Source organism: Rhinolophus ferrumequinum, chromosome 21 (assembly GCF_004115265.2).
Source record: "Rhinolophus ferrumequinum isolate MPI-CBG mRhiFer1 chromosome 21, mRhiFer1_v1.p, whole genome shotgun sequence".
Taxonomy (NCBI): domain Eukaryota; kingdom Metazoa; phylum Chordata; class Mammalia; order Chiroptera; family Rhinolophidae; genus Rhinolophus; species Rhinolophus ferrumequinum.
This window is the reverse complement of record NC_046304.1, coordinates 12,629,968-12,657,512: the sequence shown is the minus strand read 5'-3', so window position 1 is coordinate 12,657,512 and position 27,545 is coordinate 12,629,968. Positions and strand designations below refer to the sequence as shown.

The 27,545-nt window shown below is 53.4% G+C and overlaps 5 protein-coding genes across 8 annotated transcripts; 2 read left to right on the top strand and 3 right to left on the bottom strand.

Moving 5' to 3' along the window:
- Positions 1-224: 224 nt before the first annotated feature.
- ENO3 (enolase 3) lies at positions 225-6,090 on the bottom strand. Of its 2 annotated transcripts, none has more exons than XM_033091874.1 (12): positions 5,067-5,182; positions 4,333-4,419; positions 3,972-4,067; positions 3,744-3,802; positions 3,505-3,574; positions 2,985-3,118; positions 1,895-2,117; positions 1,591-1,788; positions 1,188-1,389; positions 666-774; positions 463-521; positions 225-376 (listed from the first exon to the last, which is right to left on the bottom strand). In XM_033091874.1, the coding sequence occupies exons 2-12, from the start codon at positions 4,415-4,417 to the stop codon at positions 307-309; spliced, it is 1,305 nt and encodes a 434-aa protein (XP_032947765.1). In that variant the 5' UTR covers positions 4,418-4,419; positions 5,067-5,182; the 3' UTR covers positions 225-306. The 2 variants fall into 2 exon arrangements, with proteins under 2 accessions (XP_032947765.1, XP_032947764.1); XM_033091873.1 differs by lacking the exon at positions 5,067-5,182 and adding an exon at positions 5,638-6,090 and having other exon boundaries at positions 229-376.
- A 1,621-nt stretch (positions 6,091-7,711) lies between these two features.
- PFN1 (profilin 1) lies at positions 7,712-10,646 on the top strand. 2 transcript variants are annotated; one of them, XM_033091527.1, is made up of 3 exons: positions 7,712-8,028; positions 9,474-9,666; positions 10,290-10,646. In XM_033091527.1, the coding sequence occupies exons 1-3, from the start codon at positions 7,894-7,896 to the stop codon at positions 10,385-10,387; spliced, it is 426 nt and encodes a 141-aa protein (XP_032947418.1). In that variant the 5' UTR covers positions 7,712-7,893; the 3' UTR covers positions 10,388-10,646. The 2 variants fall into 2 exon arrangements, with proteins under 2 accessions (XP_032947418.1, XP_032947419.1); XM_033091528.1 differs by lacking the exon at positions 7,712-8,028 and adding an exon at positions 8,897-9,403 and having other exon boundaries at positions 10,290-10,509.
- A 459-nt stretch (positions 10,647-11,105) lies between these two features.
- On the bottom strand, positions 11,106-16,023 carry RNF167 (ring finger protein 167). 2 transcript variants are annotated; one of them, XM_033090583.1, is made up of 10 exons: positions 15,796-16,023; positions 15,170-15,668; positions 15,009-15,089; positions 13,361-13,486; positions 13,168-13,255; positions 12,901-12,991; positions 12,595-12,700; positions 12,359-12,452; positions 11,680-11,760; positions 11,106-11,601 (listed from the first exon to the last, which is right to left on the bottom strand). In XM_033090583.1, the coding sequence occupies exons 2-10, from the start codon at positions 15,251-15,253 to the stop codon at positions 11,300-11,302; spliced, it is 1,053 nt and encodes a 350-aa protein (XP_032946474.1). In that variant the 5' UTR covers positions 15,254-15,668; positions 15,796-16,023; the 3' UTR covers positions 11,106-11,299. The 2 variants fall into 2 exon arrangements, with proteins under 2 accessions (XP_032946474.1, XP_032946473.1); XM_033090582.1 differs by having other exon boundaries at positions 15,170-16,023.
- A 66-nt stretch (positions 16,024-16,089) lies between these two features.
- SLC25A11 (solute carrier family 25 member 11) lies at positions 16,090-19,063 on the top strand. Its single transcript, XM_033090584.1, has 8 exons — positions 16,090-16,336; positions 16,950-17,102; positions 17,187-17,393; positions 17,564-17,654; positions 17,739-17,829; positions 17,916-18,015; positions 18,096-18,147; positions 18,282-19,063. The coding sequence occupies exons 1-8, from the start codon at positions 16,239-16,241 to the stop codon at positions 18,435-18,437; spliced, it is 948 nt and encodes a 315-aa protein (XP_032946475.1). The 5' UTR covers positions 16,090-16,238; the 3' UTR covers positions 18,438-19,063.
- A 1,685-nt stretch (positions 19,064-20,748) lies between these two features.
- GP1BA (glycoprotein Ib platelet subunit alpha) lies at positions 20,749-23,748 on the bottom strand. Its single transcript, XM_033089586.1, has 2 exons — positions 23,640-23,748; positions 20,749-23,427 (listed from the first exon to the last, which is right to left on the bottom strand). Exon 2 carries the CDS (start codon positions 23,419-23,421, stop codon positions 21,184-21,186), a length of 2,238 nt encoding a protein of 745 aa, XP_032945477.1. The 5' UTR covers positions 23,422-23,427; positions 23,640-23,748; the 3' UTR covers positions 20,749-21,183.
- Between the last annotated feature and the right edge of the window lie 3,797 nt (positions 23,749-27,545).

The following is a 27,545-nucleotide window of genomic DNA, read 5'->3' as shown; positions in this document are numbered from 1 at the left end:
TTCCATCAGTGTCTCCTGCTTCATTTCACACGTGGCACCTGCTTCCCCCAGCCTCCTTCTAAAATGTGAACTTGGTTGTAAATCCAGCCCAACTTCCCCTGACTAGTCCCTCTCTTCTGCCTCGTCCCAGCAGGTGGTAGTAGTGCTCCCTCTCTTGCCCCACATCCTGTCTTACCCAGCCAGACCAGCATCCCCTCCCTCCCACAAAGGAGCACAGCACTGTGTTGGTTGGCTCCAGCCTTTATTTCAGGAAGAAGAGCTTGAAGGCCTAGGTCTGTCTGGTGGGGTCCTGGGACCTTTAGTTTCTCATTTGGCCTTTGGATTACGGAATTTGCGTCCAGCAAAGACAGCCTTGTCCCCGAGCGCCTCCTCAATCCTAGAAAGCAGACCGAGTGAGAGCTGTGCCCCTCCAACCCGAGAGCCCTCCATGCCTCAGGCCCGTGCCCCCGGCACCCACTGTACCTCATGAGCTGGTTGTATTTAGCCAGACGCTCTGAGCGGCAAGGGGCACCAGTCTTGATCTGAGGAGGGAAGAGGAATTCCAAGGGTGGCACAAGGCTGGAGAGGAGGGATTGGGTCTGGCCCCAAGGGAGCAGCCTGTGATAGAATTCAACTTGGGCAGGAGGCTGGGGACCCCAACAAAACTTGCAGAGAGCCAAGAGTACCTGTCCTGTGCAGAGCCCCACCACGAGGTCGGCGATGAATGTGTCCTCAGTCTCCCCAGAGCGGTGGCTCACCATCACCCCCCAGCCGTTAGACTGAGCCAGTTTGCAGCTGGGGAGAGAGGACACTTCATAAGGCCTAAAGAGACCGCCTCAGTGGGAAAGCCAATGGTTGGGTGGGGCTTTTCTCTTTTCGAGAGTGGGCAGTTTGCCGGGAGGGTGATGACTAAGTTCTTTGGAAAGTAGGAGAGAAGGAGAGATTCCTGATCTTGAACTTGGGCTCCTGAGATGCTGGTGGAAAGGGCAGAATCTGGGAGAGAAGAATGGTGTGGGGTGCTGGTGGGGATGGCAGGTCACAATGGCAAAGCTCTTTGGCGTCAGGCGAAGGGTCAGTCAGGAGGGTGGGGATGGGTCAGGAGGCAGGGGAAAGGCAGACTTGGAGTTTGTGGGCAGGACTGCAGCTGGAGTGGGCAGACATGGGGTGGAGGGAAGCTATGGTGTACCCCAATACCAGAAGGCACTCACGCCTGGATGGATTCGGTCACCGAGCCTATCTGGTTGACCTTTAGCAGCAGGCAATTGCAGGCCTTCTTCTCAACAGCCTGGGCAATCCGCTTGGGGTTGGTCACTGTGAGGTCATCCCCCACGATCTGGATGTCCACTCCAGACAGGAACGAGGTCCACGTAGCCCAGTCATCCTGATCAAAGGGGTCCTCGATGGAGACCACTGGTGGGGGGTGGGGGCAGAGTCGTGTTAAAGATCTGAGGGCCTCATGAAGAGGTGACAGGACAGAGGAGTTTGGATGGGGATTGCGATGGTGCTGAGGATTGGAAGGACCGAGTTGGTGGCAATGGATGCTCTGAAGTCAGTATTTTGGGCAGTTGCTGGGTACTCAGGCAGGTGCACTGGAACACCTGGGGATCTCACCAGGATAGTTCTTAATGAAGCTCTTGTACAGCTCCCCCAGCTGCTGCCCAGTGATGTGCCGTGCGGGGTCATCGGGTGACTTGAAGTCAAGATCGTACTTCCCACTGCGGAAGAACTCAGACGCTGCCACATCCATGCCAATCACCACCTTGTCCGGGTAGCCAGCTGCCTGGATGGCCGTCTTCAGCAGCTCCAGGGCTGGGAGAGGGACAAGAAAGGCCCTGAGGTTCCGGTGTACCCTTCTCTGCAGCCCCTTCCTCTGTGAAGACCCAGCGGTTCTGCCCCTCAGAGTGCTCATACTGACCCTCATTATTCTCCAGGATGTTGGGTGCGAAGCCTCCCTCGTCGCCCACATTGGTGGCGTCCTTCCCATACTTGGCCTTGATGACCCCCTTGAGGTGGTGGTAGACCTCGGCACCAATGCGCATGGCTTCCTTGAAGGAGCTGGCTCCCACGGGCAGAATCATGAACTCCTGCATGGCCAGCTTGTTTCCAGCGTGGGAGCCCCCATTGATCACATTGAAGGCCTGAGAGGCGGAAAGGGTGTTCACACCTGGGACGGGGTCCAGGGGTCCAGGTGGAATCCTGGCGTCCCTACTTACTAGCTGACTGATCTAGGATCAGTAATTTTACTCCTCAGAGGCTCTTTCCTCATTTCCATAATGGGGATACCACCTGCTTCCCCTGCAGGATCTTTTGCCGAATATTAGAGAAATTGAATGTAAAGTTCTTAGCATGTGCCTGGTGAAAAATAGCTAACACTGATATGGCACTACAGGCCAGGCACTATTCTAAGTGTTTTACATCTATTAGCTCATTTCATTCTCAAAACAACCTTATAAACTAAGTACTATTATCTTCCACTCTACAGATGAGGAACCTGAGGAATGGAGAGGTTAAATAACTTGCCAAAGATCACACAGCTAGCAAATGGGAAAAACCAGGATCCAAACCCAGCAGATAGTCTCCAGAGCTCAGGCTCTTACACAATCTGCCTTGTAAGTAACAATAAATGGTAACATTATTATTGAGATTAAATTCAAACGGTTTCCATAAAGAGGGAATGTGGTTTAATAAGGATTAGATAAGAAGAAATGCCAAAATCCTTGCCATGAAGAAACTCGATCTGATTTGGAGGTTGGGCTAAAGGGCAGAATGAGAAGCTAGAGTTATTGAGCCTAGGGTTGGAATGTGAAGGAACCGGGTTATGTCAAGGGAAAGAAGCAGAGAGGCTTAAGGAAAGGTTTGGATTGTGGGAAAGAGGGAGGGGCGGAACCGCAGCAGGAGAGGTTCCATTTCAGAAAACCGTTCCTTTGGAGCTGGCTCTGGAAGGTACTTCTTGATGGCAGGGGTAATTCTGTCACTGTGGGATCTGGCAGGGCACTTGCACTCACAGGGACTGGGAGGACCAGGTCCGGGTTCCCAGCAAGATCTGCAATGTGTCGGTAGAGCGGGACCCCCTTCTCTGCTGCTCCAGCCTTGCACACAGCCAGGGAAACGCCCAGGATGGCATTGGCCCCAAACTTGGCTGAAGGAGGCAAGCACAAGAAAGGGTGAGAGCTTCTCCCCCAGGGTTTGGGGTCATCTTCTAGAACATCCCCTCTGGTCACCCCAAGAAGAATCCAGAACTCCAAACCACTGGTCATTAAAGTTTAACAGCTCTCTCCCCGGCAGCCTGAGGTGCCTCCACCCCAGGGGAATGTGTCAGCTTCATATGTGTGTCCACAGCCTGGCCCAAGCCTGGCAGAGGGCAGGCATCAGGAAATGCCTGTGGAATGAATAAAAGTCCATCTCGCTATTGTGTGCCCCAAACTGTGGAACACAGAAATAATTCTAACCAGATCTCAGCCTCGTGGTCGCTCCCCCAATCCTTCCACATCCCATCTCTTCCCCTACCTCTAGCCCTTCACTCACATTTATTCTCGGTCCCATCCAGCTCAATCATAAATTTGTCAACTTTTTCTTGATCCACAACGCTTAATTTCTGGAAGGGCAGGTTTGAGGAGGGAGAGCAAAGGTCAGATTTGTCAAGAGTCAGGGCATGTACAGGAGAAAGAAGTACAGGTATTTTGGGGAGAATGACAGTTGCCATATGGGGTGAGGCGACAGGGGTCTGAGGAGGGGATTAAGGGGAGCAGGCTCCTCCCACTTGCCTTTTCCAGCAGAGCAGGGCCTAGAGTCTTATTGATGTGTTCCACAGCCTTCAGGACCCCTAGAGAGATGGGAGGAGGTTCAGATCTCCTATTCAATCAGGTCTCTTCCTGCAGATCCCAGCTCCTCAAAACAGCTTTGGGTTCTAGTCCTCTACTCCACACAGATGTTGTGTGCCCATGTCCTGAAACCACTTCCACAAGGCTCCTCCAGTATTGATCTTTCCTCACCTTTGCCCAGGTAGCGAGATTTGTCTCCATCTCTTAGTTCCAGAGCTTCATAGATACCTGTGGAAGCTCCGCTGGGCACAGCTGCTCGGAATCGGCCTGGGGAAGGATCAATTGGAAGATCACAGAAAGTCCCATCCACCCCCAAAGGGCCAAGGTGTCCTCTCTGAGACCAGGGGCAAAAGGCAGGGCAGATAGACTCCTACTTCTCCCCGCAGGAGAACCAGGTTGGAAGAGGAAGGCCTGGGAAGAACTCTGGGGAAGGGAATCTCAGAGGAAGGTGAGGATATGGAACAGCTGGAGGGCAAAGGCCAGATGGTGTTGGGGTCTTCCAAGGCAAACCAATTTAATGGGCCTGTGTTACCCTTTGCTGTGTACAAGTCCACCTCCACGGTGGGGTTGCCCCTGGAGTCCAGGATTTCCCGGGCAAAGATTTTCTGCATGGCCATGGCTGCAGGACAAGAGGCTTGAGTGAGTGTGGACCGTTGATCCCTTAAGGAACCCGAAATCCCTTGCCCTTTAAGAGCCTTCCCCACCCCAAGAAGGCAGGTGCTGGAGCTAAAAATACCCACAAAAAGGTCACAGATCATAGAGGCTGGCGCAGCCCCTCCTCCACTCAGAAAGCTCTTATTCCACCCCCTACCCCCATCCTAAGAATCCAGGAGTCTCTCCTTTATAACTCCTGGAATTCCACCACCTCCTGAACCCCATCTCCTGCAAAGTTGCATTTATGCCTTCTCCCTCCACCCTTCTAATCAAGCATTCTGTTCTCCGTGGCTTTCTAGCTCTAAAATCCTCTCTCGTTATTCTGTTTCTCATTTTCCTGCTCCTCAGTCTTCTTCAGATACTGGGGCAGGGGGGGTGTGCAAATTCTCCAACTGGCCCCAGCTCTAGCTACCATCTCAATCCATCTCTGCCTGCCTTTCTTCGCATCCTCATTTCCCTATCCTTGGACACCCCCATCCTGTTTGCTCCAAATCAGCGTCTTTCTTAAGCACCCCCAATCCCAGGAGGGGAAAAAAAGCCGACATTTCCCCGTCTTCTCCAAGCCAGCACCACCCTCACTCCCATGCCCTGGGGCTGGAAGATTCACCAGACCTGGGATGTTTTCGCTGGGGGCTTGAGGTGAGCTCCGAGTCTAGGTGGCAGCTGGGACAGTGTCACCTCACCCCCTCTCAGGTTGGGCATTTATCCCCAGCCACGCTGTCCCCCAGCCAGCCCCGCCTCTCTCCCTCTCCATCCTCCCCCTCGACAAGCGGCTGGTAGCCAAGTGCCCACTACAGCCTAAAGCCCCCTTCCCGAAGGTTAACGACTACCCGTCCTTTCTCTCTGTTCCCAATAAAAGTCCCTACTTTTAATTCCACCCCTGGGAAGGAGCAGGGGAGGGGCTTCAAAAGGAGGGGTCTCTCCCCTCCCCAAGATTATATTCCCCTTTTGTAAAGGTTAAAGAGGAACTAGTGCCATTTAGGAAAGGCCAGGGGTAACCTGAGCCCTGCAGGGCTGGGGAGGGGGCCTGGAAGAGGGGCTGCAGGATTGACATCCACACATGCTCAGCTCACTTGGCGGGCAGGGGCTGCCTCTGCCTTCAGTGGGGGAAGGAGCCGGGGTTTATGGGCAAGCTCTGAAGTCTAAAATTGAACCCCCCATTAAAAAGGTGAGAGGGTCTCACCTCTCAGGGTCCTCATAGCGGCCTCTCCCTGCTCCATCCCATCCTACCCAATCTGGGCCAGCAAAGGGGTGGAGGAGGGGGCAGGGAGACGAATTTAGACTGGCGCGGCTCCCTACAGATAGCGCTGGGACAGCACTTATCGCTCAGCGTGTAGACTGCCAGTCAGGAGCCCCTATCCCCACTGACTGCCGGTGCTTCAGGGCGCGGTCCCAGATCACCACCGAATGACGTTGAATCAGCAGCGAACAAAATGAATGGACGAGAGGAGGGGGTGGCCTTGAGTATCTGAACGCCCGGAGCTAGCCCGGCAGTCCGCTAGTAGCATTGCAGGGAAGTGGGTCTCTGAATTCAGTAACTCTCTCCGTGTTGGCAGGTCTGAGGGGAGTGTGGGGTCTGTCCTGAGTTCTGGCTGCAGCCCGGCCAGAAAAGGGAGGCACGCCAAGGCTCGGACCGTTGGGCGGGCAGGCAAGGTTCCGGGGGCGCCTCGGCTCCTCGCCCCCGACTCGGAGGCTCCTCCCGCCGGCGCCAGAGCAGCCTGCGCCGGGTGACTCACCCCCACGGACCTCAACCCAGCTCCCTTCTCCGCCCCGCCTATACTGCCTTACTGCCCCCAGCCCAGAATCCCTCCCCCTATGTCGCCCCTACCCCCTTATCTCGGGCCGCTCCCTCCAGGGATTTTTCCACCCGGGGGTAGGGGGTGCGGCAGGCCAGAGGTCAGGAGGGCGGGCGGGGCGCCGCCACGTGCCCGTATGAGGCCCCGCCCGAGCGGACCAGTGACTCAGCCCCGGCGGCTGTCGAGGAACAAGGGTTTGGGGGGCGTCGGGTGTCCCTGGGGTGCGGAGTATCCGCGAGGGAACCGCGTCCCGCTCGGGAGGATGAGAGAGATAGAAGCCCCTTCCCACCCGGGAGGCGACCCTCCCGGGAGGGACCGGAAGCGGCCCAGCCCCTAGGTGGCCCAGGCAGTCTGAGCGCGGCCAGTTCACCTAAGCCGTCGCCAGGTCTTGCCCCACCTCCCCTCCCAGTTGGTGGGAGACCTAATCGCACTCAAGTTCTTGGCGTTAAGTTTTAATGAAAAAGAAAAAAAATCCAACGGGCCCAAAGTGGAAAGGACTTTCCCCTTCTTGAAAAAGTTGCAAATCTTTAAACTTCTTAGTATTCTTCCGCCGGGAAAAATAGGCCCGCCCGTCTAGCCCCGCGGGTGCCCGCCTCTGCAGAGAGGCGCCAAAGGGCACGACCGGTGACCCAAACTACTAGCCCGGGAACAGGCGGGTCTTGGACCTAGGGGCGAGGCCTGGGGCTGGAGCTGATCCAGCTAGGATAACCCCCTCGAGTGGGGGTGGACTCCACTGAGTCCAATTTGTGCCACCAGGCAGATGCTGGGGACAGAAGTGTCCCCAGTGGATGCCTTCAATTCTGAAACCGGTCGGGATATTTTGTCAAATTCCCCTTTGCTCCCTTGACTAAATAAAATCAAGAGTGGAGAAGCCGCAACGCGCACGCCTCGCTCTCGCCCCCGCCTCTTCCGCCCGGCGCGAGACACGTCCCCGGCCGCCTTCCTTCCCAGGGGTTCCAAATGGGTCCAGCCAGGCGCGCCCCGGCGCGCGCCCGCGAAGCCGGCCGCCGGCCCCAACCGCCCCACGCGCTTTCCCTCCGGGCCCCGGCGCAGGCGCGGGCGCACGCGCCGCCGCCCGCCGTTCCTTCCCTCCGGCGGAGGTGGGGGAAGGGGGAGTCATTCTGTTTAACCCCGAGTTCCCCAAACCCTCTTTAATTTGCTAAATTTGCAGCTTGCTAATTCTTCCTCGTTCCACTTTCTTTTTTCCCTCCATCTTACTCCCTTCCCCTATACCAAAATGTGGTTTATATTCCGTGCGAAGTGGAGCAAACCCTAACCCTAACCTCTCTCCCTGACCCCCCTTCATTCTTTTACATTGCTTTCCATTGAACTCTGCAAATTTTGCAACAGGGGGAGGGATTTTTAAAATTGTATTTGCAAAGTTAGGTATCTGGGCTGGAGGGGGGATAGGGAGGGAATGGGGAGCAGGCCCCGCCCCTACCGCTCTTTGCATAAAAATCTAGAAGGGGGGGAGGAGCAGGAAGTGGCGGTGCGAGGACTGCTGCACAGCTAGCAGAGCCACGGTCCGGACGGCAGCGCGTGCCCCAAGCTCTCCGCCTCCCCCCGTCCGCCAGCCCGAGGCAGCCCGAGCCCAGCCCGCGGCCCCAGCACCAGCGCTTAAGAGCAGCCCCAGTAGCAGCGCCATGGCCGCCGGGTGGACCGCCTACATCGACAGCCTCATGGCGGACGGGACCTGTCAGGACGCGGCCATCGTGGGCTATAAGGACTCGCCCTCCGTCTGGGCCGCCGTCCCCGGGAAAACCTTAGGCAACATCACGGTACTGCGAGGCCTGCGCGGTCCGGGGAACTGGCTGGGTTTGGACCCTGAGGGAGGGACTTGGGTGGGGGCGGGCGCGGTTTGGGGCGTGCAGCGAAAGGCCGTGCTTGACCCCTTCTTGCCCTGGAAGCGGCGCGAATGGCGGCTGCACGTGAGCAGGCTCCTCGGTTGCCCCTAAGTTCTATGCCCCAGGCGGCGGCTCCCATCCCGCCCGCTGCCCCGCTTTCCACGACGGGGCGTTACATCCGGGGCACAGGGTGGGGAGGGGCGCGCCGCCCGGTGCGGCGGCCCACTTCCGCCTTGTCCAGGGCGGGGCGGACACGCGCTGCAATTTCAATCAGGGTTTGTGATTGAGAAGGGAGTTGGGGACCCCTGGACCCCCAGCTCCACTTACTGCCGGCAGTTCGTGCCCCCTTCACCATTGTTCCCCCTTATATGTGAGGGAGTCCCAGTCGCGTGGCCTGGGTCCCATGCCGGTCCTCTGTGGCCTCCCTGCCCCTCCCAACTCCGTTAGAGAGGGAGAGGCCGCCTCACGCCCCCCCCAAGTCGGCACCGTAGACTCAACATTCCTGTGAGACCAATCCCGGAAGTGCCCTCGCCCTCCCTTCCCGCCATCCTGCGGGGCCTGGAGCAAGGGAACTTTGTAAGAAGTTATAGGACAGTGTAAGTGCAGGAATAAGGAATGACTGCTGCTGTCCCCATCACCACCACCCCTGTCCGCACTGCCCGGAAGTGGGGAGGGGGAACGGAAGTTTGAAAGGGGGGGAAGGGGATTTCCGGGCGGGAGGGGACCGGATGTGGGGATTTGGGGTGTACGGGGGAGGAGGAGAAAGCTTCCCTGGGGTATCTAGACCCGAGAGTTGGCTTGCGGGGTCTAGCTCCAGGCCCCCTTCAAAAGTTTTTCAACTTGACCAGAAAGCCCCCAGGGATCTGCTTCCTCTTCTTGGAACATAGATACCTAGACCTAACTCTGAGTTACTTGGAGACCCAGGCGTCCGGGCCCCTAACAACAACTTCAGAACCTTTGACCAAATAAGGGCAAAGTTGCTTCTCCTGCTTTGCCCGCCCCCTCCCTTCCCCTCTTCGCTTCTGCTTTTCCTGAAGGAGACTTTTGAGCATCCAAAGGCTCCCCACTCCATTCCACTCCACTCTCTTCACTAACTTTTGACCCCCTTTATTTCCTGGCTTTGCTTTCCCTCTCAAACGAGATCTAAGTTTCCAGAGCCATTCTGTAGGTTTGAGGATCGTGATCTTTTCTGCACTAACTTCCAACAGTCCTAAGAAGAGCTCATATTTCATGGATGTGTACAAAGCACGTAACATACACATTTTTCCTCTTCAGGGCGGTTCTAGCTCCCCTGAGAAGTGGAATGCAGGTGGGTCCTTGGAGAAGGTGGGAACCTTGGTGTACTGACTAACTTGATGAGTGCTTGGTTCCCCTTCCAGCCAGCTGAGGTTGGTGTCCTGGTTGGCAAAGACCGGGCAAGCTTTTTCGTGAATGGGCTGACACTTGGGGGCCAGAAATGTTCTGTGATCCGGGACTCGCTGCTGCAAGATGGGGAATTTACCATGGATCTTCGTACCAAGAGCACCGGCGGATCCCCCACCTTCAACGTCACTGTCACCATGACTGCCAAGAGTGAGTTTGTGTGTCTTTCCCTTCCTCTAGCTCCAAAATCCCTACTGTACCTCCATCTGTAAGACTTTTGGGTTTTTTCTCTGGTTCCCCAGTACGAAGGGATCATACCAGCTTTCTACTCCCAGCCTGCTGGATGCTGGGATTCTGGATAGTCCCTCCAGTTAGTTCTCAGTTCCTTATCTTGTAATATAAACTGTATTACCTTTTAAGTTCCTTTGTGCCTTGACACTTTTCAGATGAGAAACTTTTGTCGATTGTTGGTTGTCAGCACTTACCTTTCATCTTTGGAGTCCTTGTTAAAACGTGGAGCTGGCCATCTCATCCATAGCCATTAATACTTGGAGGTGGCAGTCTCATTCCTAACCATTCTAGCCTGAATATGAGTCAACCGTCTGAGCCTTTGACCCCTAAATTTTAGTGTGTTCGCTTCACTTGCCTTTAGCTTTGATTTTCCCCTTTTGAAAAGCCCTATTGTTTCAGGGTGACTGACAGCCTGCCTGTGTGTGGGGGTTGGGAGCCAGTGAGGTTGGGTTACAGCCCCTGGGGCTGGACAGCTGCTGAACAGCTGGCAGGGGGTGAAATTGTGACACCTGGGTCCTAGCCTCCTTTCTCTTTTCCTCCAGCGCTAGTCCTGCTGATGGGCAAAGAAGGTGTCCACGGTGGTACAGTCAACAAGAAATGTTATGAAATTGCCTCCCACCTGCGGCGTTCCCAGTACTGACCTCATCTTTCCTTCCCCACCCCACTCCCCACTGCTTTTGCACCCTTCTCCTTCCCATACACACACATACACCATTTTTATTTTTTTGGGCCATTACCCCACACCCCTTATTGCTGCCAAAACCACATGGGCTGGGGGCCAGGGCTGGATGGATAAACACCTCCCCCTACCCATACCCCTCCTGTGTGTGGTTGGAAAACTTTTTTTTTTTTTTGGTTTTGTTTTGTTTTTTTCTGAATAAAAAAGATTCTACTAACAAGGTGCTGTGTGGTTTTAGCCTGGGTGTAAGGGTGGAGGAGTCACTGGGACTTGGCTCCTTTATCCTGGCTTGGGTTTAGGAACGGCAGGGGTTGAAGTGCTACCAAGCCTAGGGATTTGAGCTTGCCTCCATGTCTAGGACTAAGTACCTGCTTCAGGCCTATGTGGCCCAGTTGCCCAGCCTTCCTCAGTGGCATTTCCAGCCCTAGGTCCTCAGTGTGTTATGTGAATTGGTGGATAATGGAATAGAGCCATCCAGACCAGACTGGGTCCAGGCCTCTGGGCAAGGTAGGGCCAGTTGAGTCATCCTGTGGGTGGAGTCACAACTAATGCCTGCTAGGGCTGTCCCCAAGACTATAGGTTAGTCTCCAGCACTCCCCTGCCCCTTTATGGCAAAACGGGGACAATTCCCCAAATAATTAAGATCATCATCACCTATGAGAGAATGAGCTCTACCTTCCTTAGTCCACAAAAAATTTTATTAACCCGGTAAGTGAAGACCCAGTCCCTTTGCACCAACCCCTTCAAAAGGATGGGGTTGGGTAAGGGAGAATCCCAGGGTGAGAATGCCCCCTATCCCTCAACACAGAAGACTAGAGGGAGAAAAAGGAGCTGTGCAAAATAGGTCACCAGAGGTGGGGGGTGATAGGAGTATTAGACCAGGATGGCATCTGAGGAGGAAGGAGAGGGTGGGGGATCTGTTGAAGACTCAGGAAAAAGAAGGGGGGCTGGGGCTAGGGAGCCAAAAGAGGTGGGAATTGTGGGGCTGGACCCCAGAAGTGGGGTCCGCTCTGAAGCAGGATGGTCCCTTGCTTGCCCTTCCTCATCACCATCTTGCCCCTGAGCTTCTTCCTCCTGGTCCTCATCCCCAGGACCTCGATGGACAGGTTGCTTGCAGATAGGGCAGGTCTTCCGGGTCTGAGTGAGCCAGGGATCCACACAGCGGCTGTGGTAGGCTGTCAAAAAGAATAAGGTGAGGCATCTGGTGCCTGCTGGTGGAGTGGGGACATGGGCACAGGAAGCAAGGGCCTCACCATGAGCACAGGGGAGTACCCTCAGCTTGTCCCCATCCTCATACTCATCCAGGCAGATGGCACAGACATCGTATTGGTCTCCTGAGGGAGGAAAAAGGAGTCCTTTTACTGAGCACCCTGGACCAGGACCCACAAGAACTATGGGAGGCCCATGGTGGAGCTAAGCCTTGCAAAACTTATTTTCCCTGGTTCTACAGAGCCAGTGGAAAAGCTAAGACGGCCTGGCAGGGTAGAACACGAGAAATTTGGTTGGTATTAGAAGGGACGAGCAAAGCAGCAGAGGTAAGAGGGAAGTGGGTTTTTTGGGGGAGGAAATAGGGAGTGGGAGGAGCGGAAATGGGGCAGGGCTCCTGCTATTGCCTTATATGGGCACTGGAGGCTCTAGGGCCTAGGCCAGAAGACGAGCCCCTCCTCACCTGTCTTCCTTCTCAGACTGAATCCTCCCCACTCCTTCCATTTTTCTATTCTCTCCACCTTCTCCCCTGTAAGCAAGGCTGATCCTCCCATCTTTTCCCCTAACTACTCCATTTAATCATCTTTGTTTTCCATCTTATGCTCTGTTCCTGTCCTATCCTCGTATGTATGGGTAAAAAGGGGAAAGGTGGCATCTCCTGGGTTTAAACTCCTTCAGAACCAGGTAAGCTACGGGAAAGGCCTTCCACTCCCCTATCCCTCTCACCCTTCTGATAGTCATGTGTAGGAATCTGTTTCAGTTGTTCTTTGGTCAGTCGATTCTGCTGGAGCCGTTTTCGATGCTGGATACAACGGACTATCTGGGGAAAGCGGAGTGGACGGATCAGACTTAGGGAACAAAACTGGACCACCTAGTACAAACGATCCCCCATCTCTCCACCCCAGATCCAGTCTGGCTTTAAAGGCCTCAGCTCTTCCCATCATGTTCTCTGAGCTACTCACCATCACTGCTCCCATGGCCAAAACCAGCAGTCCCACAATCCCTGTGAAAGGGATGAGGTAATAGCCCAAGGGGAAGCTATTGTCTGGGACCAGAAGTACTCGAGCCCTGGGGAAAGGAAGACCAGTATCAGAAGGTCAGGAAAGGCAAAGGAACAAAGAAGGACAAAATAAATGGCTGTGGACAAGGCCCATGGATGGGGTAGGGGGTGGGAAGAGAGTCAGGCAGAGTACGAAGGGCCTGAGGCTTGGGCTCCAGGTTGGCATATAAGTGCTGAAGGAAGATTGGGAAGGAGGGATACATCCTACCCCTTCTCGTAGACAAACAGGGCACGCAGGTACTCGGAGCTCCTCTCCCCAATAAACACAGACGGGATCCAGATCTGCTGCTGGATTTCCTCTGCAGAGATCAGGGCATCACACTGGAGACCCAACCCTCCATGCAAATCCTTTGGTAACCCTGGCATTTGGCTCTTTTGCTCCATCCCACCCAAAGGACTTTTTTTCTCTCAGCCTTCAGCCCTACACCATCTGTGCTCTACTGAAAACCCAGCTGTTCAGATTGCCCAACCTTACCACTATTCCACACCATGTTCAGAAGTTCATTGGAATTCACATTGTGTACCACAGCTGCACCATACCCAGCCTTCTGAGCATTTAGGACCTAGAGAGACAAAGCAGGGGATAAGGAACCATTATGGGCCTTGCCTCCCTTAATTCCTGGTGTTTTTACCCTCAGTTTCCCAGCTCCCACTCCACATTCAGCAACCTTGAGGTCAAAGTTGCAGTCGAATCTTCGAAGCAGTGCAATAAAGACTGACCCGTTGACCGGGGCTGGGGGTGGTGGGACAATGGGACTGCACGCATTGGCTGGGTGAGCCTCCACAAGGAAGCCCTGGGGAAGAGAAGTAAACAACAGTTGGATGTCACCTCCTGAGCTTCTGCTCCTCACAGGGCCTACCACGCACACGCCCCCACATACTGCATGTCCTCTAGCCTTCCCTCCCTTCTCAATCCTGGGGTCTGAGCACCCCAACCAAGTCAAAAGTCTACCTCTTTTCAGCTTCCTGAAGACACAATTACATTAAATACCATCCCTTTACCAGATCCTCCCATCACTCTACTGTCCCAGATGAACTAACCTATACCCCTGGCAAAGATGAACTGGGACTTTAAGGAAACTGATCAGGCCAAGAGATCTATAGGAGGAGCTGGGTTTGTTGAACTCTATGGTCCTAACTTCCTTTTTATAAAACTCTATGGTTCTAACTTCCTGCCTCCCTGCCTTATAGGTACTCCATCTTAGTACACAAGCCAGAATGTGCCTGTGGCTCACTGGGTCTGCATGTTCTGATGCTATTGCAGCCCTTTTTCCTTTTTTTTTCCCCCCCCAAATAAATCCTTTTGGTGATGGACTAACTAGTCAATGTTATTGTTCAGTCTACACCCCATACTCCAAGCTAATTGAAATTTTGCCTTCCCACTGATTGTAAATCAATTCTCCACTCATCCACGTCACTTTCTCACAAGTTCTATTTCACATTCCCTTCTCCAGCACATACTCATGCAGAACCTACTCCCCTCTGTTAGAAAAAGAGAAAACAGGCCCCAAATGGAGTCACTTGAGCTAAGTCCCACATCACCAAAACGAGACTTAACGCCTAACAATCAGTTTCAGTCTCCCCCAGGAATGGACTCTTAAACAAGTCAATCTTGAAGTACCTGGTCAGCACTAGTGAGACAATCTGCCTGAGAGTCCCCTGACAAAAGGGTGATTTTGCCACAACCAGCTTTTTGCTAGTATAACTTCCAGTCCTGTTTCCTTCTGCCTATACAAGTCTTTCAGTTTGTGCAGCTCTTCAGAGATTTCTACCTGCTACATGGGATGGTACCCAATTCATAAATCACTGGATAAAGCCAGTAAGATCTTTAAAATTTATTCGGTAGAATTTTGTTTATTTCCCAATTACCCACCTTACAAACAAGTATACTGATATGTATGGCCCACTTAAGTTCTTGCTGAGTGCTGTCTTTGTGATGAAGTACTACAAAATTGTTTATCTAATTTAATCCTCACAATAATCCTGAGATAACTTCTATTATCCTATGTTACAGTAAAACAAACTAAGGGTCAGAGACATAATTAACTTGTCCAAGGTCATAAAACCAATAACTAACTCCAGAGACCCTACTTTTATCCCTTCGCCGTGCCTTTCCTCTTGGTCCAATTTCAGTCTCCCTCATGAGGCTCAGTGTTTTAGGGATAGACTTTCCTTCTAGATTCTGAATTCCACACTAGATATGCTTGTACACTTCCCAACTTGACTCCTTTCCTACCTCTAGCTTCAAGAGCAAGGCTCCTCAACCCCACCCAGGATGGAGAATTTAGGGAAACAGGAAAATGGGAAGAAAATCACCTGAAGTCCCTCCTGGCTCAAGGCAGCCCCAAAGAGAGCTGGGAGATCTGCAAAGTCCATGCTGGCATTGTGGTCCGAGGTCTGCGGACAAAGAGTTCATGTTCCCCTTCAGCCTACACCTCTCCCTTCAGCGCCCTTCCCCACCTGCCCCTCAGACTCACCGCTCGAATGAGCCCCCGAATGGGAGCTGCTCCCCACAGCACAGTGGCCACAACAACAGGAAGCGGGAAGGCCGCAAGGTGCATGGCAGCGGGAAGGGAGAGGATGAGGAAGCGGCCTCCTGATAGCAGGAGGAGAAGCGGAGTTCTGCGGCCTCTCCGCCCCTCCAGGATCCCAGGGGTCCAGTCACCCCCAGGTCCCACTTCCAGCTACATGGGGGCGCGGGGAAGGGACCCCGACTCGGGGAGTGAGATATTCAGCCCGTTTAGTGAGGCTAGGAGAGAGACACTAAACGTATCCTTTCCGGATTTTTAGGGATAAAAATGGGAAAAGGGGACGTAGGTTAAGCACAGGTGACAAACTTCTGGAAGGGTGGGGGAGCTCAAGGAGGTGGGACTTCCGGCCAGGTGAGCCGTCTTCCTAGGCCCTGGAAAAGGGTTTCCGGTAAAGAAAGTCAGGCCGCTCCCAGCACTGGACGCTCAAGATGAAGGACTTCCGGTCCTAAAAGGCCGGTTAAAAGGTTAGACGTGGAGAAAGTGCCTGTGAAGATCAAGCCCCGAAGTCACAGAAGACAACCCAGCAGATTCTCTCTCACTGCCCGGATCCTGGAGCTGCGGGGTTTACAAACCTCTCCTCCCTTTGGTTGCCACCGCCGCGGTACCTTCAGATCTCGCGAGAGTCCTCACACTTCCCTCCCACCAGTGGAAACCTTGCTTTATCGCGAGAGAACTCCTAACTCTGGCTAGCCTAGCTCTCTCGATCTCGTGAGATCTCAAACAACCTCTATTTTCCCGCGATTCCCATTCGGTAAAAACTGCGCCTATGCTCTGACTTCCTAAATCAGTCACACCCATTCCCGCACCCATCTTTGAAGCTCCTCCTTCAGCTCCGCCTTACTCCCAGCCGCCTTTGCGCTACGCGCCTGCGCCTGCGCTAGCTTCCAGCTGGTGCTGGACTTGAGAACCCGAGTGGGGTGCGCGCGCGCCCTCGCCCCTGTTGCGCGCGCGGTGTCACCTTGGGCGCGAGCGGGGCCGCGCGCGCACGAGACCGGGAGCTCAGGGCCATCGTGTAATGATGGCGGCGACGGCGAGTCCCGGGACCGGCGGGATGGACGGAAAGCCCCGTACCTCCCCTAAGTCCGTCAAGTTCCTGTTTGGGGGCCTGGCCGGGTAAGCTCAGGCCCCAGGGATGGGAAAGAAGGAGGAAGGGACGGGTGCAAGGAACCGGGCCCAGTTCATCTTTGGGTCTGTTGCAGTGAACCGAACTGGCACGGGGTCAGCGCCGTCCCCAGTGTATTGCGAGGTCTTTGATGGGCTGCCAGGATTTTTTCACCCATTGCAGGGCCCCCACTGGGCTGCATGCAGGGTCATTGCACGGCTCCCGCTGGGCCTCCTGAGTTGCCCAACACATTGCTTGGCTCTGCCAGGCTGTATAAGATCCCAGTTCATTGCATGGCTCCTGCCGGACTACGTGGAATCAACCCCAAGTCATGAATGCCTACCTCCCCTCCCTGATCGGACTGCATGCAGTCCCAGGTCACTGCTTGACCCCCTTGGAGCTGCATGGAGCACTTTCATTGCATGGCCCCTACTGGACCACTGGACTTTTCAGAGCCATTGCTCTTGATGCACGCAAACTTAATACACATGCCTACCACTCTCCTGGACACTTACTTAGTCACATAGCTTGCCCTGTCCTTTGTGACCCCTTGTTGCCAGGCTCCAGTGGGCATTGGTAGATCTGGGACACCTGGCTCTTGACTCCACCCCTGTCTTCCCCCAGGATGGGAGCTACAGTTTTTGTGCAGCCCCTGGACCTGGTGAAGAACCGGATGCAGCTGAGTGGGGAAGGCGCCAAGACACGAGAGTACAAAACCAGCTTCCATGCCCTCACCAGCATCCTGAAGGCAGAAGGGCTGAGGGGCATTTACACCGGGTATTGGGGCCAAAGGATGGGGGATAGGGTGCGGGTTGGCAGCTCCAGATCTTGGCCTAATATCCTGACCTCTTCATTCCACAGGCTGTCAGCTGGCCTACTGCGCCAGGCCACCTACACCACCACTCGTCTTGGCATCTATACCGTGCTGTTTGAGCGCCTGACTGGAGCTGATGGTACACCCCCTGGCTTTCTGCTGAAGGCCCTGATTGGCATGACTGCAGGTGCAACTGGTGCCTTTGTGGGAACACCAGCTGAGGTGGCTCTTATCCGCATGACTGCCGATGGCCGGTGAGTTCCAGGTCTGAGCCTTCCTTTAGCCCCATTCCCTGGAATCTAAAATTAAGCACTAACTTCTTAGATCAAGAGCAGAGCATTCACCTGTTCTGGCCTCCATTTCTTTGCTCCTGCGGGACAGGGTGGTCTGTCCTGAGCTTGGCCTCTCCCTACCTTCCCACCAGACTTCCAGCTGACCAGCGCCGTGGCTACAAAAACGTGTTTAATGCCCTGATTCGAATCGCCCAGGAGGAGGGAGTCCCCACACTATGGAGGGTAAGTGAAGGATCTGGAGACTTGGAGAACGTGTGATCAAGTCTAGGGTATTTCTGACTCTTCCCCCATCCCCTCCCCACCTAGGGCTGCATCCCTACCATGGCTCGGGCTGTCGTCGTCAATGCTGCCCAGCTCGCCTCCTACTCCCAATCCAAGCAGTTCTTACTGGACTCAGGTGAGACCCAGAGCTGGGCCGTCAGCTCTTAGCCTGGCCTGGGCCAGCTCTGTGCTGACTGCCACCCCCTACGCTGTTTCCCCCAGGCTATTTCTCTGACAACATCCTGTGCCACTTCTGTGCCAGCATGATCAGTGGCCTGGTCACCACTGCTGCCTCCATGCCCGTGGACATTGTCAAGACCCGGTGAGTCTGCGGGCCTGGACCTAGGGAGGGATGGGAGGGCCACCCTTATGTCTCTCATACCCCTTCACCCTCTCCTTTAGGATCCAGAACATGCGAATGATTGATGGGAAGCCGGAATACAAAAACGGGCTGGTGAGGAAGCAGGGCTGGGGGCTTGGGCTAGAGGATTGGAGGCCCTGGGAGGGCAGTAAGGGTAGCTGGGTATAAGGCCCAGGGACCCAGAGGCCCGGTCCTAGCCCTAACACCTTGCCTGCCTGCCTGTCTAGGATGTACTGCTGAAGGTCGTCCGCTACGAGGGCTTCTTCAGCCTGTGGAAGGGCTTTACACCATACTATGCCCGCCTGGGCCCCCACACCGTCCTCACCTTCATCTTCTTGGAGCAGATGAACAAGGCCTACAAGCGTCTTTTCCTCAGTGGCTGAAGCAGGCGAGGGACCTGGAGCGGGTGTGCTGGGGCTCCAACTCGCCTGCTGCTCCTATAGTCAGTGTGCCCCCAGGGGGCCTGGACTGCTGCCCTGGGCCCCTCTATTTATTTTACCTCCACAGTGTGGTTCCCTTCTCTGCAGTAAAGGACTTTGGTCTGTCCTACCCCTGCTCCAGCTTGCCCTGCTTGTCCTGACCCTAATGACCTCTCTGTCCCTGGCTGTGCCTTGGAGGAGCTGGGAAACTCCTGAAGAATTTCCAGCCTCCTCTTGGGTGTTGGTTTCAGGGTACATAGGACAACAGAGTTCTCAGTGGGGAAACTAAGGCAGAGCTGAGGGGACTGGAGAGAGCAGAGGCTGTCAAGATGGTCAAGGGTCTGCAGTGAGAGGATGTGGCCCTCCACCTCACTGAGGACGTAATCAATAAATTGGATTGATGACACCACCACCAAATCTGGAGAGTTGTGGGGCCCAGAGTGGGAAGAGATTGGATCAAGAAGCAGATGCCCCTTAGAGAACAGGAACTGAAGTTTTTAAGAAAAATTATTAAAGAAAAAGCACCGCTGGTTTCATGCAAGTGATATGTCAATCAGTCTTGTTGCAGCAGCTGATGGGGTAAGGAAAACCAAAATCCAGGCCCTGTGTCTTGCTTTCCAGCCACTCACCCAAGAACGCAACAGATGCACAAGTCAGCACAAATCATCTCACATAATCCCCAGGAAAAGCCTTTAGGGTCTGTCACTGCTTTTGTGGCCTAAAGAGGGAGGGAATAAAGAATCTAAAAAAAGGCTGACCTGTGGGGAGGAGAGGGGCAGAGCTTGAGGGAGTGAGCACAGGAGCCAGACCCCCAAAGACTGGAAGCTTGAGGAAACAGGAGGGTGTTGGCCAGAGACTTGATCTGGGCCGTAGGCCTTAGAGTGACTGCCTTATCTGATTCTTTAGAAGGAGCTGTGTGACTCCCAAGGCCTGCCCTCGAGGAGCCTAAAAACCTCTTTGGGCATAAAAGGGCATGGGAAGGTCAACTGGAAGGAGGGTTGGGCAGAGTGAGGCCTGAAGCCTTTTGAGCCAGGCCAAGGGACAGGCAGGCAGCAGGTGGGAGCTGTCCCCTTGGCAGAGCCTCATCAATAGAAGAAGAGGTGGAGCTCAGCAGCCTGGCATCCCTGCTGGGCCCTCCCACCTCTGCCTCTCTTCTTACCCGCTCCATACACTTGCTAGCCTGGGCCGTAGTGGCTGCTTTGAGACTCTTGATGCCCGAACCTAGTACTTAAGGAGTTCCAAGTCCAGAGGGGAAGATGACACAGGAGCACTTGGGGAACAGGGAGTGTAGCAATAGACAGTTGCTGGGTAACTTGGAGCACCTGGCCAGCCGGGGGGAGGAGAGACCTGTGCACAGTAGCAGACTGGACAGGAAAGGGAGGCGGGGCAGCACTCCTGGCTGACAGGAGAACAAAGGCTTAGAGGAGAAAGGCTGGGAAGCAGGTGATCTGTGTGAAATTTGCAACAGCTGGAGCATGGGTTATGAGGAATCTGTTGTGAGAAAAATGAAGTCAGATTGTCCGATGGGTCAGTGCACAGAAGTCCTTGATTGCCAAGCTCAAGAGTTTGTGTCTGCCCAGGGAAGAGCTCAAAGCTGTAGGGAAGCAGTCAGGTTTTCAAGTTAGGAAGATTCTTCCAGCACCATCTGGAGCAGGGGTCTCCATGGAGCCAGAAAGGCTCAGTCTTCACTCCCGTTCTCTGGGCCCCAAGCCTTGTTTTGGGCTGGGGACAAGGCAGGAGAAAGGCCCCACTGAACGTGGTAAGGGGAATGTCAGACTCTCTGGCACCAGGGGAAAGAAGTGGGCTCCTTTTGCCTGCATCCTAGCTTGAGAGCAGGCAACTCAGACTGTTCAGTAAAACCCAACCAGATAGCCCACACCCTTCCCCTGTCGCGCTCACCTGGGCTAAGCAGGAAAGCTGCATTTCCGAGGTCGCAGGTGGGAGCAGGCCCCTACCTTCACTCAGTCCTGCGGGCCTCAGGCAGGCACGCCGCAACAGTATTACTAAGCTCCAGGGAAATTTGGTTCTTGAGCTGAAATGGGTGCTTGGGGTGGCCTGGCGGGTGGTCACCCCTGCAGGAGAGAGGTAGGCACCCCAGGCAGGGAAAGTGCAGGCTAAAACTAGAGCTTTTTTGGGTGAGTAGTGCAACTAGGGTGGGGACAGCTGGGGCTTTGGGAATGCTAGTGACAGGTTCCACAGCGACTCTCCCTCACAAAAAGAATCCAGTTTTTCTTTTTTTAAATTTTTTATTATACAAATAATATATGGTGGTAGAAAACTAGGAAATCCTAAGCCAAGGAAAGAAAAAACATATTTATACCACCAGAGACAATCAGGGCTCACATCTTGATGAATTTCTTTTCAAATTTTCAATACACAGATAAATAGGACCACAGTATTCTGTTTATTTACTTTTTCCTGAAAACTTCCCAAAAGTGTTAAAAACAGTGGCCTGAGAAATCCCACGTGACCCTCCCATACCCGTGCAGCATTGGGAGCTTTGTTCTGTAACCCACACGACTCCATCTCACTACCCATCCTGTTTTGCTGGGTCTGAGGTTGTATTCCTGTGGTGTGAAAAGGAGGCTTCTGATAAAGGAAAAGTAAGACCTCCCTCAGATGGTGTGCTCCTTACCCACCCACCCACGCCCAGCTAGATCCCAGTAGGAATGCCCATTAGAGCCTCTCAAGGTCCCCAAACCACCCACCCTCAGAGGCTGTGGCCAGAGTACCTAATGCCCACTGCACCCAGCAGGTCTTGACCACGATCCAGACTCAGGGCTGAGGGCCGCCGTCCTGCCACCAAAGGCCTCACACGGCCATTAGGCCGGACCCACAGGAAGAGGCTAGAGCGGAAAGCTGGGAGTGACCCTCGAAGGAAAAGCAGCCAGGCCCGGGGCACCGTCACTTGCCTTCCCCTCTGCAGCTCCAGATGTGTGGTGTGCATGGTTGTGGCCAGGGCAACAGACTGGCCAGAGTCCAGGGCCTGTGGTTTCACATGCCCGACCCAGGTCAGCAGCAGGATGAGGACAATAGAGGCAAACAGGAGCCACAGGAGACCCAGGATGTAGAAGCCCAGGGGAAGGAGACAGCACGAGTCAGGGCTGAGAAAAGGGTCGTTTCTGGAGCTATCCACCTTCCCTAGAGCCACCCCACGGACCTTCAGGAGGTCGGCAAACTCAGTGATGATTGTTGTGGATTCTAAGGTAGTAGGGAGTAAGGTGGGTTCTGTGGTAGTTAAGAAGATGGTCGGTTCTGAGGTGGTCGGGGTTGTGGTCGGTTCTGGGGTTGTGGGGGTTGTGGTCGGTTCTGGGATGGTCAAGGCTGTGGTAGGTTCTGCAGTTGTGGGTTCTGCGGTAGTCGGGGCTGTGGTGGGTTCTGGGGTGGTCGGGGTTGTAGTGGGTTCTGGGGTGGTCGGGGTTGTGGTGGGTTCTGGGGTGGTCGGGGCTGTGGTGGGTTCTGGGGTGGTCGGGGTTGTGGTGGGTTCTGGGGTGGTCGGGGCTGTGGTGGGTTCTGGGGTTGTGGTGGGTTCTGGGGTGGTCGGGACTGTGGTGGGTTCTGGGGTAGTGGTGGGTTCTGGGGTGGTCCGGGTTGTGGTGGATTCTGGGGTGGTCGGGGTTGTGGTGGGTTCTGCCGTGGTCGGGGTTGTGGGCTCTGGACTGGTTGGGGTTGTGATGGGCTTTGGGGTTGTGGTGGGTTCTGGGGTGGTCAGGGTTGTGGTGGGTTCTGGGGTGGTCGGGGATCTGGTGGGTTCTGCCGTGGTCAGGATTCTGGGCTCTGGACTGGTTGGGGTTGTGGTGGGCTCTGGGGTTGTGGGTTCTGGGGTGGTCGGGGATCTGGTGGGTTCAATAGTGGGTCTTGGAGTTTTGGAGAATGTGATGGATTCTGTGGTGGTTGGGAATATGGTCTGTTTCTTAGTGGACTCTTGAGTTGGAGGCAAGTAGGGCATTTGGCTGTCTGGAGAAGTAGCGTGTGGGTAGTGGGTGGCGTGGGCTTTGGTGCTGCTAGAGAAGCTGACCACAGCTCTCATTGCAGGCGCCGTGTCACCCGGTTGGTCCTCCTCTTCATAGTCATAGCTGATTGTGTCATCCTCTCCCCCAAGGGGGTGGCAGCCCTCCCCTGAGTAGGCAAAAACGGGTGTTTTGGGAATATTTATACATAGCACACTCGCCACATTGGGGGTCGTGACCTTGACATCCATATTCTTCTCCCATAAGTAGACATTCTTCTCATTTTCCTTCAGCCAGTGACTGAAATAGAGGAGGCTGCAGTCACAGAACCAGGGGTTTCCATGGAGGAAAACATAAGGCAGAAGGTGGTTTCCAAAGAAGCCCTTTGGTATCGTTCGCAGCCAGTTACTTTGGAGGTAGAGGGTGTCGAGCTCCTCCAAGCCATGTAGGAGCTCAAGAGGCAGCTCCTTCAACTTGTTTGCAGCCAGATTAAGCTTCTTCAGCTGGGGTGTAGGTGCCAGGAGTCGGGGGGGCAGAGTCTGTAGCTTGTTGCCTTGCAGGTAGAGCTCATGGAGTTGGCTCAGGCCATCCAGGGTGTCAGGAGACAACGAGTTCAGCTCATTGAAGGAGACATCCAGGGTAGTGAGTGCTGGCAATGCCCGTCCTAGCAAGGGCAGGCGTTTCAACTTATTGTGGGGTATTTCCAGGGTCTCCAGCAGTGGCAGCTTCCCATCAGCCTGCAGCTTGGTCAGCTGACTCTCACCCACGTACAGCTGAGTGAGGCGAGTCAGAGACAGCAGGAACGCCGTGGAGAAGGTGCCCAGGGGGTTCTCACCCAGGCGGAGGATGGTTGTGTCTGCTGGCAAATCTGGAGGCAGTGCCTTCAGCCCCCGATTATCACAGTTCACTTCCACCTGGCTGGCCACTTTGGAGACTTCACAGATGGAGTGGGGATACGAAGGGCTTGGCAGCAGGAGCAGCAAGAGGAGGAGAGGCATGGGGACCTGTGTGTAAGGGGAGCTTGAGTGGGCACCCCGGCATTACAGGCCCTAGCCCTTGCTGAAGCCTCCAGCATCCTTTCCAGAAACTTGGCTCCCACACCTCCCATCCTCTCCACTCCTACCCTGGCCCCCCAAAGCCAAAACTGCTAGCTCCAGGTCCTTGGCCCTTTTCCCTCCCTCAGACCCCTTCTTCCCCAGCCCCAACCCCAGCTTACAGGTCGGCAGAAGACAATCCACCGCAGGCACAGAGCTCCTTCCAGGATGTGACTCTGTCCTTCTTTCTACCAGCTCCAGGGAGGGCCTGGTCAGAGTCAGGAAGGGGTTGGGGATGGGTCGGAAATGCCAGCCTGATAGGGACTCCTGTGACCTGGTGAACAGTCTCCCTCCCGGACACAGGCCCTTATCACCCCCTTCCACATCTTTCCCCCAAGCCTTCCTTTAGGCTTTATTCTCTCCCACTTTCCTTCTACACTGGGGAGATTGGGAGTGGACTCTTCCAACCATCACCCTCATCCAGCTTTTAGAAGCCTCTCCAGCTGCCACTCTCACTTCCCCTTCACAGCTATATTATCAGAGTTGCCTAATTTTAACCCTCACCTCTCGCTGCCTTCTCACCCAACTCTGGGCTGGTTTCTTACCCCCCACTCCTCCATGCTGTTCTTGCCAAGATCTCCAGTGGTTCCCACCCCTCTACATCCACTGAACACTTCTCCATTATGATCTTACTTGTTTTCTGAAGCCTGCATACCCATGGCCACCCCCACCTTAGGACTCACGACGCTGATTTTCCTGGTTTTCCTCTTACCTCTCTGACTGGCCCTTCTCAATCGTCTTTGTGGATTCCTCTTCCTCTGCCCTTCATGAAAATTAACCTGCCCCCAGACTTTGGTTCTTCGGCCCTCTTCTTTTCTTATGCTACACAAACACCTGAGATTATCCTCATCCACTTTCTTGCCTTCAACCACCACCTATACTCCAGTGACTCTCAGATCTTTATCTCTAGCCCAGACTCCTCTCCTGAGATCCAAACACATATGTCCCACTGCCTTTTGGATTTCTTGGATGTCTCAAAGGCACTAAAACAATATGTTCAAAACTGAGCTCAGCATCTCTCTCCAAGTGGCTTATCCTCCTGTGTTGTCCGACCTGGTGAATGGCACCGTCATCCGCTCATCTATCTAGCCATTCAGTCAATACAAACAGAACCCCTGATAGTCATCCTTAACTCTTCCCCTCCCTCATCCCCACACCCAACCTGTCACCAAGTCCTGCTGATTTTACCTCCTGATTTCTCCCAAATCCAATTCTTTCCATTTCCCCTGCCGCCACTCCTAGTCCAGAGTGCCATCTTCTCTCCACTGCTTCACCGCAGCAGCCTCCCAGCTGCTCTCCCAGCTTCTAACTTCCCTTCTTCTTCCCATTTCCCACCGTAGTGGTCTCTCAGAACTTCAGATTTGTTCCAATCCTTCCACTGCATGAAACTCATCAGTGGCTCCTTAGAGCTCTCAGGAGGGAGTCTAAGATGCCTAACATGGCCTGTAGAGTCCCGTGTGATCTGACCCTTGCCTACTGTCCAGCCCCCTCTCTTAACACTCTACCCTCTGCTCTAGACCATTCTCTTTCTTGTGCCTGGACTCTCTTCTTACCCCTTATCCCCTTCTGTGTAAACTCTTACTTAACTGGAAAGTTCCAGCCTAGAATTTTTCCCTCTAGAAAGGTTTTTAGGACTTCCAAACACCAAGTAGGTGCCTGTTTCAGAGACTCAGCCACCATGTCTGTTGGTCCACTGCCCCTTCTAATGATGAAAAGGTCCCACCTACTGTCTCCCGTGCATCCACATGAACCTGCCCCTATCTGTTCACCTCTGGGGATGGGACAAGGGATGGACACTTGAGCCAGATACAGTTAATCTGTAGCCTTGCCATTTATATACTTTTCTGGCTGCAAAAAGTATTTGAAAATTTGGGGAAAATGAGGTAGCAAGTAGCAGAAAGTAAGGTTGAAAGTTGCATAGAAAGAGGCCGTGATGTGGAAAAAGGCCCCTGAGGCTGTTGATTTTTGCGGCATTGTTATCAGGGTTTTTAGTTATAAGCAACAGAAAATGGTCTGGCTAATACAGGCTGCAAAAGAATTTATTAAAAACACATTGGTTACTTCACAGACTTGTCAGTGAGGGCTAGAGAACCAGACTTGGAAGTGTGTAGCCAGGAACAGTGCCCAAAACCAGGCTGCAGAACCAGTCCGGTGAGCAAAACTCTGCTTCTGCTTTAAGACCAGGTCACTGAAGCTTGCACCACTCCAGCTGCTGAGCCGGGAACTCAGTGTTATCACAACCTCCCTGCTACAGAGAGAGATTCCTGCACCACCCTTACTCCTCTGTGTTACTAGTTTCTGATTCACAGTGTGGGTGTGAGTCTGATTGGTCATGTGCCTGTAACCTAGCTGCAAGGAGGTCAAAGAAAGCAAGTATCTGATTTTTTCAGCTTCTGTAATGGGAGCCAGGCTCTGCTTCTCCAAAGATTCATAAGTTGAAGGATTTTGCAGACATAGGAAAGAGATTCATCTGCTTTGGCACCTAGTGAAATGATCCTATGCTTTACTTTCTTCACATGTCAATGTCTTGAATTTTTTTCTAATTTTGCATTTTTGAATGCTTGGGATGAACCCTACTTGGCCGTTATGAATTATTCTTCTGGTATAATTCTAGGTTTGTTTGCTCATATTTTATTTAGAACTTTTACATCTAAGTTAGAAAACAGGAGTAACCCAGGGTGACATCAGCATCATGGCTGAGTGAGCAGACTCCATTGTTTCTCCACTTAAACTTACAACAAGTCAGACAACTATAATTCAACACAGGATCCCCTGCTCAACACACAAACATGCCCAAAAGAGCCACACATTGAGATATTTAACGGGGAGTGTATTGGAATGAACACAGAAAGTGGAATGGGGGAAGGAAGCAGAAGGCAGCCACTGATGCCAGTTCGCACCCACTGCGGCTCTACTGGGAGCAGAGAAGTCAGGCTGCAGCCCCTCACACTATGACCTGGAGTGTACAAGGGGCAGAAACAGTTTCTCTCCTGACAAGGCAGCTCTCTTTCCTCTCCCCATCCTGGCAGAGTGGGTAGCGGTGGTTGGGAAGCTTAAAATAACACAGCTGACCACCATTACTGGAAAGGGGGTGGAGCCATGAGATTACAAATTTACATCCCCTGCCCTACACTTCTCAGGAGAGCCTGGTAAAGAAAACTGAGATGTCCCAAGCAGCATAACAAAAAGAGAGTACCCTGCCTATATCAACCTGCTGAATTGTTGAGAGCAAAATGGTATTAAACAAGAAAAGAGTTCACTTCCTCAAATGTGCAGGCAGAGAAACAATCCATCAAATACTGTGAACAACCAAGGTAACTTGGGAACACAGAAAGAAAATGAAATATCCAGAAACCAAACTCAAAGTCATGGACGATAGTGATTTAAATGACAGAGAATTCAAGATTGCAGTTATGAAGAAACTCAATGATATACAGGAAAACACAGAGGCAGTTCAAAGATCCCAGGAATAAAAGGGGAAATTTGCCAAAGAGATTGAAAGTATAAAAAAGAATCAAGACGAAATTCTGGAGCTGAAGAACTCCATAAAGGAGATGAGGAATACAGTAGAGAGCACTAAAAATAGAGCAGATCAGATGGAAGAGAGAATTTGTGAGCTGGAAGTTAGAAACCTAGAAATGACCCAGAAGGAAGAAGAGAGAGAACTAAGAGCTTTTTAAAAATGAAAGAACTCTTTGAGAACTATCTGACTAAATTAGAAAGAGCAACATAAGGAAAATAGATATGCCAGAAGGAGAAGGAGGGAGATGGGAACAGAGAGCCTACTCAAAGAAATATTGATAAGAACTTCCCAAGCCTATGGAAAGAACTGGACTTTAGAACAGAGAAAGCTAACAGCACACCTAATTATATCGATGCAAAAAGACTTTCTCCAAGACACATTTTACTAAAACTGTCAAAAATCAATGACGGCCCAGTGGCTCAGGCGGTTAGAGCTCCATGCTCCTAACTCTGAAGGCTCCCAGTTCAATTCCCACATGGGCCAGTGGGCTCTCAACCACAAGGTT

Bases quoted from the DNA above. Each gene is read 5' to 3' on its own strand.
- ENO3 (XM_033091873.1), bottom strand. From the start codon at position 5,674: ATGGAGCAGGGAGAGGCCGCTATGAGGACCCTGAGAG. The intron at 4,068-4,332 runs GTAACACAGGCC...ATCCTTCCCCAG, and splicing joins GGACTTGTACACAGCAAAGG to GCCGATTCCGAGCAGCTGTG. The intron at 1,390-1,590 runs GTGAGATCCCCA...ACCCCCCACCAG, and splicing joins CTTCATTAAGAACTATCCTG to TGGTCTCCATCGAGGACCCC.
- PFN1 (XM_033091527.1), top strand. From the start codon at position 7,894: ATGGCCGCCGGGTGGACCGCCTACATCGACAGCCTCATGGCGGACGGG. The intron at 8,029-9,473 runs GTACTGCGAGGC...TTCCCCTTCCAG, and splicing joins AAACCTTAGGCAACATCACG to CCAGCTGAGGTTGGTGTCCT. The intron at 9,667-10,289 runs GTGAGTTTGTGT...CTTTTCCTCCAG, and splicing joins TGTCACCATGACTGCCAAGA to CGCTAGTCCTGCTGATGGGC.
- RNF167 (XM_033090582.1), bottom strand. From the start codon at position 15,253: ATGCACCTTGCGGCCTTCCCGCTTCCTGTTGTTGTGGCCACTGTGCTG. The intron at 13,487-15,008 runs GTGATTTTCTTC...TCTCTTCCCCAG, and splicing joins TGAGCCAGGAGGGACTTCAG to GGCTTCCTTGTGGAGGCTCA. The intron at 12,453-12,594 runs GTGAGTAGCTCA...CGCTTTCCCCAG, and splicing joins TGGCCATGGGAGCAGTGATG to ATAGTCCGTTGTATCCAGCA.
- SLC25A11 (XM_033090584.1), top strand. From the start codon at position 16,239: ATGATGGCGGCGACGGCGAGTCCCGGGACCGGCGGGATGGACGGAAAG. The intron at 17,830-17,915 runs GTGAGACCCAGA...TGTTTCCCCCAG, and splicing joins GCAGTTCTTACTGGACTCAG to GCTATTTCTCTGACAACATC. The intron at 18,148-18,281 runs GTGAGGAAGCAG...CTGCCTGTCTAG, and splicing joins CGGAATACAAAAACGGGCTG to GATGTACTGCTGAAGGTCGT.
- GP1BA (XM_033089586.1), bottom strand. From the start codon at position 23,421: ATGCCTCTCCTCCTCTTGCTGCTCCTGCTGCCAAGCCCTTCGTATCCC.